Genomic DNA, 13005 nt, shown 5'->3' on the forward strand with positions numbered 1-13005 from the left:
TCCAAGGGGAGATTCTTATTGTTATTCACCATATTAAATGGAGAGAAATTAAATTGTCCGGGGTCACAGGAACAAGACTGGATCCCAGGTGACCTGACTGTACAATGCACAGGCTAGCCCTAAATCTGTTTCATTATTGGATCCCAGGTGACCTGACTACACAATGCACAGGCTAGCCCTAAAGCTGACTCACTATTGTGGTGTCTGTGATATGTGCCACTCTGAGTTCTTGGAGGATTTTGTTAATTCATCCTATTGTTACTTTATCCAGGGAATCTTAGGGAATACCTAGACAAGGGGACTGAAAAATCACCAAGATTAGGTCACAAAAGTTTGAAAACATGACATTTGGGAGAGATATCCTTTGCCGTGATATTTTGCTGAGACTAGAAAACAGTTTAGCTCTGAAATTAATTGGGACTTCTTATCACTAAGTTAAAAAAAACAACACTGGAAGTGAAATCCTTATTCTTAACAACAACAACAAAATTTTCAGCAGGGAAATGTACCTGTAAACTTGTTCAAATGTCAGGTTAATGTTTGAGTCTTTGAGGATCAAGCCAGACAGAAAGAATTGCCACTGTTCTCTTAGCAGGTAGGGAGTGTCCAGGACCTGGAACAGAGAAGTTGTTTTAAAGACAGTTGTACACTAACTCATACAGTAAAAAGTAAGATTCCGTTAGATATTTTTGAGATTTTTTTCTCGACACCCCCACTTTTGAGATATTTTGTTGTGATATTTCTTATTCATTTCCAACCCCAAATCAGAAAACAGTAGCACAATTAGAATCAATGGGTTGAGCACTGAATAGCATCAATCAGAACAACTGAAACTGTGTTTTTAGAGCAACTTGAATTTACTACACATATTAGAATAAGAAGGACTAGACTATTTGGTTTAGAAGAATTAAAAGCAAGTTATAAAGCAATAGACTCAGTCTCTTAGGACAAAGTGAACTAAAACTCAATTTCCAGTTGGGCATGATGGCACACGCCTTTAACCTCTCATTCTGGAGGCAAATGCAGGAAGATCTCTGTGAGTTTCAGGACAGCCAGGGCTACCTAGCGAGACCCTGTCTTAAGAACAAAGCAAAGAAAATAGAGCCCCACTTTCCAACTCTACCACACAAACTGAAGAGAAGTATACCAGTGTGGGCCTGGGCATGTGCTGGCCAAGCACAGATTCAGCATTTCCCTTCTAGAATGCTTGGAACCAAAAGTGTTGCAGATTTAGAATTTTTTTTCTGATCATAAAATATTCACATACATATAAAGAGGCATCTAAGTGATGGGACCCAAGACCAAACATGAAGTTCACCTATGCTTAATTATTTTCTTAAGCAATAACTTGAAGGTAATGCTCTACTACTGTTTTCTTAAGAAATAGTGACTATGTAATCCATTGATGCTCTCAGTTTAGTATCCCTGGACTAATGATGACTGAAGCTAGAATTGGTTACCCATGCAGTCCTTCACTTGTTTTTATAACAGATGCCAGGTGGAAAACATACACACAATAAAAGAGGGAGTAAAATACACTCCAAACATCAGGCTCGGGGGCTGGAAAGATGGCTCCATGGGTAAAGTGTTTGCTGTGCAAGCATAAGAACCTGAGTCCAGATCCTGGCACCCATGTAAAAGATGAATGTAGGTGTGTGACCTCAGGACCAGAGGGCAGAGAAGGGCAGGTCCTAGAGGCTCACTGGCCAGCCGGTATAGCCAACTAATGAGATCCAGATTCAGTTACAGACCCTGTCTCAAAAAATGGAATAGAAAAATACATCTGACATTGCCCTCTGGCCTACACACACACACACACACACACACACACACACACACACACACAGTACACACACACAAACATGCATTCACCACAAACATCCCACACCAACACAAAAACATCACACATACAAAACAACACACACACACACACACACACACCACACCACACCACACCACACCACACCACACCACAAATCAAAATCTACAGAAAATACTGGGAAGCCAACTAGAAATCAGGCACGTGAGCCAAATCTCTACATTAATGAAGAAAGTGAAAGTGCAGGCTGGAGTCTTTGTGAGTTGGTCTTGGGGAAAGCAAACCTGAAATCCAATTCTTAACTGTGCCCCCTCAACATCTACCAGGGTAAGCTTGCTACCGTGTACATGTATGCGTGTGCACTAGCTAACACAAGCAGAATTTCAACTTGGTGAACGAGAGCAAATTACCTATAGTTTTTCACTTGATGCTACCCACAAGATACAGTGAGACCCAAGTGTCTATCCAAGCCTCCCTCATAAGAAGAAAACCATATTTACCTGAAATAATTTCTTGTTTGCATAAGGTTCACAGAGCAACTTTTCCACATTTGCACCAACAACGAAAGTGAGAACCACAAGGATCATCAATATCCAGCAAAAAAGGAAGCTGAGTCCGACCCCACTGGAAAAAACACAATGTGAGTTGTTTAGCTCTCACTAATTTCATCTACTCGTCATATAGTGGACCTGCAGTCTTCAGTGCTTTGTGGGTAAAAATGCATTGACGTTCCACAGTGAACAGAGGCAGTGGGTTACCACTGGGGTCTTGGCAAATGCTTACAGAACCCTTACAATGATAGTGTTGAGCCTACTTTTAGTCTTGCGTGGTCCAGAGCCTGGGCTCTGGGGCCAGCTGAGAACCGATTCTTCCAACAGGGATGTAGATGGTAGAGAGACCCTAAGTAGGAAGTGTGCCTGTGGAGAGCCAAACTGCCAACCTAGCATCACTTAGGAAATAAATCTCTAGGCACACCAAGGAGACAGACAGTGTCTTAGTTTGCTTTCAAGTGCAGTGATAAAACACCATGGCCAAGGCAATTTACAGAATGGTTTATTTGGTTTACAGTTCCAGAGGGATAAGATTTTTGTCATGGTGAAGCATGGCAGCAAGCAGTAGACATGACAGCTGGAGCCAAGGCTGAGGGTTTTCATTTTGAGCCGGAAACAAGAAGTGAGGAGAGTGCACTGGGAATGGTATGAGTCTTTTGAAACCTCAAAGCCCAGCCCCCCAGGGACATACTTCCTCCAGCAAGGATACATCTCCTAAACCTACCACACAGCTCTACCAACTGGGGAGGCAAGCATTCACACATGGGGGCCTGTGTGATATTCTTAGGCATGCTTGTGGAGGGTTATCTGGATTAGGATAACTGATGTGGGACACTCTACCTTAACTGGAGGTAGCGCCGATCCGTGGGCTGAGGTCCCTGACTGATCAGAAAGAGAAAACGAGCCAAGCACTAGCATTCTTGGCTTCCCACTTCCCGCCTGCAGGTGCAGCGTGACCCTCCAGCTCCTGCTGCCATGACTTCCTCACCACCATGGATGTACCCCTCAAGCCCTCCAAATACACCCCTCCTCCCTTCAGGTGCTTATCTGGTCCTATGTTACAGCAGTGAGAAAAGTAACTCACACAGTACCGCTGAGGTCCTGAAAGGGACCGGTGTGGCTCTGTCTCCACAGGGGTAGCCAAGAATGCCATGGAGAGGCATAGTGGATAGGGGCTGGGAGAGCCACAAGGAGATAAAGTACAAGAGGAAAACTACCGATTTCTTTCTGCAGAAAAGCACTTTTTGGCACAATGAGAAGGATGAGTAGGACAGGTGTCGACATGGCGGGACACCACTGTGAAGGCTGTTGTGCCCCCCAGACAACTGCGTAATGAGACTGTTGTTGATGGAGAGAAGCCAGCGGATGAACGAAACATAACACGGAAGGCAATGGGATGCGAGGGAGAGGGAGGAAGGGACCCAAGGTAGGGAGGGGGCAGGGACACTGATGCACTGTGCAAGGAGAGATGATGAAATGGACCTTGGCCGTGTTACCAGTGAGACACGGCAGTGTGACAGCATGGTGGAGGAGTTCAGTGTGTTTGGGGCACCTGTGTGGGATTAGAGGAGGCATTAGCCATCGGCAGCTTAGACATGGACCTTTAACCCCGGGGATGGATTGAAGAGAACACCATCCTGGGGCTGGCCTGGAGGACTCCACCCTTTGAAGGATGGCGGGGTGGTGGAAGGAGCCCCCGTGATAAAGCAAGGCAGAGAGCCAGAGAAGCAGGAAAGAAAGCATGCAGGTGTGGAGTTGTCAAGGGGGTGAGGGCTTCGGAGGAGGAGGAGGAGGCAGCTGCAGAAGGGAGTGCTCAACTTTGCAAACACTGCTATGCCTGCTGTCCTGGAGAACAGAGGTCACTGTTGACTGGAGAGAGGTGGAGTGACGGGGAAGACAGGAAATTGGAGTGGGTCCAGGAGCTACTGGGAGATGAGGGAACAGGAAACAATGCAGGTCTTGAAGCTAAGAGGGCTGGCGCATGGAGAAGAGTGCAGGAAGGGTGTGGGTGGACATTCGCTCTGCTTAAAAACGGGGGCAGGACGGAGTAGTGGTCAGCCTCTGTGTTCCAAATGCGTGTATACATAGAGCAGTGGTGTGGACAGCTGTGTAGACTGTGGGAGTCCACAGAGGTTTCCCAGTGAGAGCTGAGCTTGCTTTACCCAGCAGGACTGCATAAGAGGTTGACTGGACCACAGGCCTGGGTACCAGGTGTTTGGAAGGGTCTACACTTGGTTGTATCTAGCAAGGGGAAGGTCTTTTGCCTCACCCCTTGGCATTGTTATAAAAAGCCCTTTTGAATAGAGTACTGTTGGGTATTGACCCAGGTCCTTCCGAAGCTATCCTGTGTTTCTGTCTTCCTTCTCATCGGCTAGGCCTATTACTCTACCTAATATTTTTTTATTCCTCTCTCCTCCTCATAGGAATCCTGGAAAAGGTGGGGGCAGGCATCCCACAATACACAGATCAGTGGTATGGACAGGTGTGTACACACAGATCAGTGGCATGAACATGTGTGTACACACAGATCAGTGGTGTGGACAGGTGTGGACATAGGTCAGTGGTGTGGACATAGGCCAAGGGTAAGAACACACAGATAAGTATTCAAAGGCTCAGGGGAGAGGAGGACCAAGAGGAAGAAGATGATGAAGAAGAACAAGGACCACAAGGGAAAACAAAAGCAAAAATGCCCCTTATGAATGGGGGCTGGTGATGTAGCTCAGTGGTAGAGCACTGGGCTAGTGTGTGTAAAGCCCTGGATGTGACCCTAGTAACAATAAAGAAAACCAAGATGGAGAAAAAGAATACTCAACAAGGACTCCAGTGTTCAGAAAGACCCAGAACACCGATTATCCAGCCCTAATCTGTCTGGTTATAATAATGTGTGCCTAATTTTCGACCCCTATTTTATCTTAACACAAGCTACAGAAGCACATCCCTGCTCAGAAAGGGTCATCTAGAGCTTGTTCTTCTTCCTGAAGGGGTTGCCTCAGATGTGAGTCACTAGACAATGGACCTGATAGTGTCTCTATGGCATTTGCTAGAGTCTTGTGAACCTTGGAAATGGCCCCCAACCATGCAGACATACTACTACATGACACCCGTGACTCTCATGGAATTAACTTTTCTTCTGAAGTCTAGAATAATGATCTGGACACTATCGTCAAGGGATGAAGGGGAGTTTTTCAATGGGCTTTAAACAAACAAAAGCTTGTTGTGACTGCTGGGTATCCAATCTCCAAGGTGGTCTCACATCCTATGCTGTATGTTCACTATTGTATCCCATTGGGTCCCTACGATGCTCTGGGGGCCCTCAGAAGACACCATGAAAGGACCACTGGATATCCATGAGGAGCGGTTTGGACCATCGGTTTTTGAAAGAGAACACAGTCATGAGTCTTTAAGCATAGACAGAAAGGTCAGCAAGCACAGTCAAGCCTGCCATGTGCAGAGATAGAGTTCAATGGTAAAGAAAAGCAGACATTCACGTTTGCGGCCTGCCTGTAATGGATCTGATGGCATCTGGCAGTTTTAGCATCTTTCATGCCTCCATCCCAAATGTTTCCATGAGCTGTTGTCTCTGAGCAGACTCAACTTCAATCTGCAGAAAACATCTAAGCAGAAGTAGCTTAGAGCCTCCATCAGCCTGTGGATGGATTCTGTGCTTGTGTTCTCGCTTGTTTGAAGCTAAACATCAGATTCTTGTTGTTGTTTTATCCATAAGAATTTCTTTTTTTACAGTCTTATAAAAGGAGTAATTTTCCAGATTAGTTTGCTTCCCCGGCAAGCAGTTAATCTGATGGAATATATATGCCATCAAAATGTTTTCCAAACAACCAGTTACCCAGGTTGTGAAAGTCTTAACATTAAACCAATCTACTTATCTGTGTTTATTTGAAAAAGGCAAAATAAATACTTTTTTTTCTTGCTGGTGTAATTCATTATTGCTATTTTCCCTTTGCTGTTGAGAGGTACTTTTCACTTGAAGATTCCTCCCTCCCTCCCTCCCTCCCTCCCTCCCTCCCTCCCTCCCTCCCTCCCTCCCTCCTCTCCTCCCTCCTCCTCCCTCCCTTTGAGTTGCTTCCAGAGACTTGCACGTGCTAGGCAAGGGCTCCACCTTGAAGCCACTTCCCCAGTCCTGGAGTAGAATGTTTTAAATCTGGTGTGAGAGCAGATATGCCTCTTGTGTGAAGCGCTCTCAGATCTCGGAAGTCCCTAGGTAATTCATTGAAGGATATTTTTAGACACATCTACATTACTGTTAATAAAGGTACATGATACTAGAGCCTGTTTGGGGGGGGGAGTACTCAGACACACAGATCACACGAAATCTGAGTATGACAGTGACTCCATGTTTAAAGAGGCAGATTAATGCATGACACCTGCTCTCCCGTCTTCCTCATATCAGTGAGGGGAAAGGCACATAGCTGATGATGTGGTTCTGCAGCTCCCTAAGGAGCAGTTTTAACCCTTACTTCCCCTTGAACCTGCTTACACATCCTAGCACTATTTTCAACAAGAGAACTTGAAGGCCACCTCATTTCCGAGGTGGCACACTCATTGCCACTGCATCTGCATCCCAGTTTAAGTTTCTGGCGCCGTCATTGTGCACACTGCTCTTGCCCGCTAGGTTTTGTCTCAATATCCTAGAGTAAAGATTCCCCAAACATGTGAACCTATCTATGTATGGACCTCTTCAAAGCGGGAATCATCACTAGTTCAGGCTACTTATCCAAAGACCAAGGGTGCTGAGTTGGCATATCTTGCTTTAAGTCAAGTTCCTGGAGTTTCAAGTTAGCAGTACCGCTGACAGCAGATCATGGCATCTCTGCTTCTTGTGAGAGAGTGAATGAGTGAATGATGACAATGAAGGCATGGGTATTTAGCAACTTGGAAATGCTTTTCATGACAGCTGGTTTAAAAAAGAGCCTACCATATGTAAACAATGTGAACCCAGGGGCTCCAGGCTCTATAACACCACACCCAGCACCACCCTCCACCTCACATTTCTACCGTCAAGTGACGGAATGGAGCGGACACTCACGTCATGAGGAAGATGCCTCCAGTATTGGACACACAGCCTCTTCTGGTTGGGGTGGCACGCTTGTCATAGCCAAACACACCACACAGCAAGCCCAGGAAAAAGAAGGTCACAATGAGGGTCAGCAGGAAGCAGACAATCAAGCCACCCAACCACCTGCAGAAAAAAGTACAGTGTTATCGAACGATGTTTGGTTGTGAGTCTAGCCTTTAACTACGGGGCCATCTCTCTAGTCCTGTTACTCTACGTCAAACAGGCCATGGCTAAACTGACTGAGCATGGGCTAAGGCTGGAGTAGTCTTTCTCATCTAACATCAGAGGGCAAGCCTACATGACAAGAGCCTCCTTCGCCCCTGTTTCTTTTTTTTAATTTATTTTTTATTTACTTTTATTTACATGATGTGTCTTTCACATCATGCCTCCTGATTCCACCCATCTCTCTCCCAAGCCCATAATAAAATTTAAGAGAAAAAGAGGGGAAAGAAAGAAAAGAAAAAAAGGAGGAAGGGGAAAACGTCATCATGAAAGCTGCAGTGTGACACAGTGAGTCATGCAGGAAACCCCTTTATCCATACATTTTTACATGCAGGCGTTCATGACAAAGAATCATTGGTCTGGTTCAAGGCCCCTGGTCTCTGCTACACCATCAACACTGAGCCCTCACTGGGACTCTTCCGGACATCCTGTTGCTGTCCTGTGTTGTAGAGATTCTGCAGCTCTGGGTCGGCAGGACTCACCTCCCCACTCCATGCTCCAGCAGATCACAGATGGGGTGGATGTTGGGGTGGGCCAACACATAACCCTGGTTCTGGGCCCAGGTACTTGCAGAGTAGGTCAGCCCACCAGCTCTCTCCTGTCTTCGCCACTAGGGGGAGCTCTCTGAGATTTCCCTGGCTAATTCACCCCTTGCAGGGATGAGCAAGGAGCTACCTCCCCTGCTTCTTTTTTTTTTTTTTTTTTTTTTTTTTTTTTTTTTTTGGTTTTTTCGAGACAGGGTTTCTCTGTGTAGCTTTGCGCCTCTCCTGGAACTCACTTGGTAGCCCAGGCTGGCCTCGAACTCACAGAGATCCGCCTGGCTCTGCCTCCCGAGTGCTGGGATTAAAGGCGTGCGCCACCACCGCCCGGCTCCTCCCCTGCTTCTTAACCCAACAAGGCAATACATTTTCCTCTTGGCTTTGCAGTGCCCTCCTTTTTCAATGGTGATGGTGAACACTCATAGTATCATGTGGGGCTCATAGCAGGCCTAAGCTTCCTCAGGAGCCTGATTAGAACACACCCAAGACCTTCAAGTCTTGTCAAGTGTCCGAGCTGTGGCTAGGGTCCGAGGAAATGACAGAGGGAAACTCCTCTCCAGCAAGCTCCTCTCCCTTCCTCAAAACTCTTTTGGGGTTACAAAAATATTCTGGGGCATCATGTTCCTTACTGAACCAGAAATACTCTGTGTGGTAGACACATGAGACATTTGGAATTTTATGAGCATCCTAAATCAAATGTTACAGAATGCAAAGCTTAATTCTGTAATGGTCCTGGGAGACATTTTAGGATAATGGAGCCTCAATTATGTCTTACTGGCATTCCCGGAATGTACACCAACTTTCCCTACAGCTAAGGAGCACTCAAGGCTAAAAATGCTTCCCAACATCACAGACCCCGAAAAACACAAGTATCTGCTCCTCTGGGGGCCTCCTGACAGAAGCGGCCACCAAAGCTTCTCATTCAATTAAAAGCAATTTTGGTAATTACACTAATAGCTACCAGCAGCCATTCAGTGGGATGTTCGTTCCAGATATCAGGGAGGCCAAATTAAATAAGCCATGGAGCCTGGTTCAGAGAACTTTTGGAGTTAATGAATCAAATTATTAGTTGAATTTTTTTTTTCCCAAAAAACAAAAGCTTTCAGGTCTTCGGGTGGGGGTGTAGGAAGGAAGGAAGAATAGTTGGAAGGAGAGGCAGACAAATGTACTAGACTGTCTCATTTGGGAAACTTGGTCTCTAAGAGACATTCTGTCTTATGTCTGTGCCAGTGTCTGTTGGGTGTCCTAGCCCCATGACAAAAACGTGGCATGAGCCCCTGGAAGCACAGACAGATGGTGTGGCCTTCAAGGAGTCATTTCCCTTTTCTGAACCCCAAAGTCCTTGTCTCCAAAACAGTCATGCCCAGAACACAAATCAGCAGATGTCGGGAGCAAGTTGGAAGTACCGTGGTTAGTGAACACATTGAACATCTACCCCTAAGGCTACAATTTCACTATTAGTCTTGCACCATTGTGCAAACGATAAGCCAGTTGAGAGAGGGCCTCTAACCTCTCCAGGGGCAAGTCCTAAGGCTGTGCCCTTCGGAGAAGAAAATACACCTTACACTTTACAGGTGCCCAAGTCCTTCCCTCTCCATGCTCTGTCTGGAACGCCCATCAGCACCCTCCAGGGCCAAACACCATGGCCTGCATTATTTAAGCCCTGGGTACAGCAGCTGCCCGCTGATCCTCCCCACCCCCCACCCCCCAGGTCAGTCACCAACCTAGTGGCCTCATAGCCCAGCTAAGAAAACCAGGTCCCTTCAGAAAATGCTAACCTCTCTGTATTTGTTTCACAAACCAATGAGAACATTTTCCAAATACCTTTCTTGATTATTTTTGAGCTTCCAAATCCCAATACACTTTTGGCTTACTAACTATAGCAAAGATTCAAGAAACAATTTACATCAAAATCCTAAACTGTTGAACATTTGACTCAAGGATTTCCAGTCCCCCAATTTTTGCTTTTGAATACGAAGTGTCTTATGAATATGCATTTTGCTTTTGAATACGGAGGGTCTTATGAATATGCATGTCACTGTTACTCAGAAGCCATACTAACCATTTCTGTAATGTTCCACTTTAATTCTGTGTGCTGTCTGAGTGAGCACTTAAGACTGTGTGTGTCCAGATGTGTGTGCTGGGGTATGTATGTGGCACATGTATGAACATGCTTTGGTAGGGCAGAGGTTGATGTCAGCCATCTTCCTCAGTCACTCCCCACCTTCATTTTTGAGTCAGGGTGTCTTATTGAAGCCAGAACTCATTCATCAACTGGCTAGGCTGACTGGCAAGTTTAGCGCTCCACCAATACCCTCCCGACCCCAGTACTAGGGTTGCAGATGCACACTGCCCCATTTTGCTGTCTTTATTATTATTATTATTTTAACAGTGCTGCGGATCCGAACTTAGGTCCTCACACTTGTACTGCATGCGATTTACTGCAATGCCATCTCTCCAACCCCCTGTGACTTTCGTAAATGAGCATAGCTATTCACACAGGCCATCGCCTCTTTATCCTCTTTGGTTTTATAAGGCTACCCTGGAAATTATGTCACGCTTTTATCCCCTTACAAAGCAAGCTCCATGCCCCTCATTTGCCAGCTCCCAGGAGGCACTCACCAGTAGGAGTCATATTCTTCCAGTTTGGGCAGCTCCTTGTGGAAGTAACTGTTGCTGTCGTTGATGTAATGGGAGACCTCAACCAGCACCTCCTCAATAGGAATACTTTGGCTCACATTCTTAATGTTGGAGCTGATGGAATCCAAGGTCTGCTTGACATCTGAAAACAAAGGGACCCCAGTTACTCACTTTCAAACACAGAAGAGAGACCTTCTTTGGGGGACAAAGAAAAGTCACTTGGGTTTTCCCCATGTTCTGTGTAGACTTCTAACAAAGTAAGATTCTGTAACAAGCACCAATGGAACCAAGTCCGTCTACAAGCAACAGCCAAAGGAAGCAGTGGATGTAAGCACTGAGAGTGAAATGGTACCCAAGTTAAGCCACGCTCCCTCATCTAATATCTTGCAAAAAAAAAAAAGGAGGCGGGTGGGGATCAGGTGACTAAAATGCAGGTGTGCCTACCATGTGCCAAGCACTTCTGTCAATATTAATCTGCTTCCTTACTAATGCAATATCTGCCTTAATTCCCCCTCGGCTGTGACCTAGAGGCTCATGGGAGTTAAGCTGCTCACCCATCGCTCTCTTTAGGAAAGTACTGGGGTGTGTTGTGGTTTGTTTTAAGGAAGTCCTATTATATGATTTGGGGAATGGTGAGACTAGAAATCCCACTACCTACGAAATGGCCTTATGAGACAGGCACGGCAGGGGCATGCACACAGTAATTCTAGCACTGGGAAGGCAGAAGCCAGCGGATAGCAGGCAATTTGAGGCCAGCCTAGTCTACACAGGGAGACACTTTGTCAAACAAATAGGGGTGTGTGGCGGGGAGTAGGGAGAGGGTAAGAAGAGGAAAGGAGGGAAGGAGAGGAAGAGAAAGGAGGAAAAGGAGGGAAGGGAAGTGGAGAGGGAAAATAAACTAAAAATAAAAAGAAACGCCATTCGTGGGCATAACTTTTGCATTGCTTCTTGACAATGTGACTTCAGTTGATGTCTATTAATCAATGACTTGACTCATCCAATTGGGGACTTATTACAGTAGCCTATCTGCATCTCCTACATGCCAAGGACAACACAATTCCTGTGATTATTTCCCACTGAGATCCATAATGGCCTTCCAGACACCAATCTTCTAGAATGTGTTAGTCTGTCCCAACAGACCCTGGATCCCAGCTGCCTGTTCACACTGTGTCATCACTTGACCAGCATCCCACGGGTCCAGAGGTTAGGTTCTGACCCAGATGTGCTAAGAACAAACACAACAGCTAAAAGTCTACTGATCCAGATGGACAGAGAAACTGCTAAGCGATGGTAAATGGGACTCACTTGAAAAACGGACTCTGGGCAAGCGGTAGAGGTTTGAGGCTTGGTTCAAAATGTGACCGTATATAAAAATGGCGGGAATCTTTTCTACAGTGTTTTTCACACAGATTTGAAATCTGGAAAGAGAGAGCAGCTGAGCACACCGTGTTGGGAGAACTCGGTGGTGCCCTACTGTCTCCCCCAATGGCTCTTGTGCAAAACTTCTGAAGAACTGTGAGGTTCCATCGGCCACTTTGATGGAAGTGGTCCGAAGATCCTGCTTTGAGCAGCTCCTTAGGAGCCTGTCTTGCCCTTGTTCTCACATGAGCTAAGGCACCACCTTGTTGGCTTTGGTGACTGACAGGTGTCTGAAGCTGCTCTCAATCAAATGTGTTCTTCAAGCTTCAGTGTACAAGATGCCTTTTGAGGAAGGCTCCTCCTGCTGCCTCCCCACGGTGGCTACCTTGCATATACTCTGCTGCCAGAGTGTGAGCTGTGGGTAAGACTGGCTGACGGATGGTCAGTGGCCATGCCTAACGCTTCTCACATCCCCAACATTTGGAAGAGCCTGGCACAAAGTAGGCACGTAAAACATATTCAGGCTAGGACTGAAGGCCCAAAATATGGGAGCTAAGGTCATAGAGATAAACTAACATCCAGACTGATAGACAGGCACTGGTGTGGCCCTGGGATAATGCCGACTTGTGTTTAAGCAACAACAACAGAAACGCTGGCTGGGCTTTGCTCATGCATGCAGCACACTTACAACAGAGGACTGCTCGTGTGAGCAGAAGAGGTCCAGAAGGGGGGGAACAAGAAATCAAACACAGAGGTTAGTAAGCAGGAAGATATCAGACACCCAGCATGCTCTAAGTAGCC

General features: G+C 46.2%; 1 protein-coding gene across 9 annotated transcripts in view; it reads right to left on the reverse strand.

The window, feature by feature from the left end:
* Nucleotides 1-13005, reverse strand: part of Prom1 (prominin 1) — a 109968-nt gene that overhangs the window by 21753 nt on the left and 75210 nt on the right. For all 9 annotated transcript variants that reach the window (XM_037209008.1, XM_037209010.1, XM_037209013.1 and 6 more), the window contains 4 exons: nucleotides 10828-10987; nucleotides 7415-7567; nucleotides 2320-2443; nucleotides 510-613 (listed from right to left, as the gene is read on the reverse strand). In XM_037209008.1, the coding sequence (XP_037064903.1) occupies nucleotides 510-613; nucleotides 2320-2443; nucleotides 7415-7567; nucleotides 10828-10987 (541 nt within the window). The remainder of the gene's footprint in view (nucleotides 1-509; nucleotides 614-2319; nucleotides 2444-7414; nucleotides 7568-10827; nucleotides 10988-13005) is intronic.

The sequence above is a fragment of the Peromyscus leucopus genome, chromosome 10 (assembly GCF_004664715.2).
Source record: "Peromyscus leucopus breed LL Stock chromosome 10, UCI_PerLeu_2.1, whole genome shotgun sequence".
In the NCBI taxonomy this organism is placed as follows: domain Eukaryota; kingdom Metazoa; phylum Chordata; class Mammalia; order Rodentia; family Cricetidae; genus Peromyscus; species Peromyscus leucopus.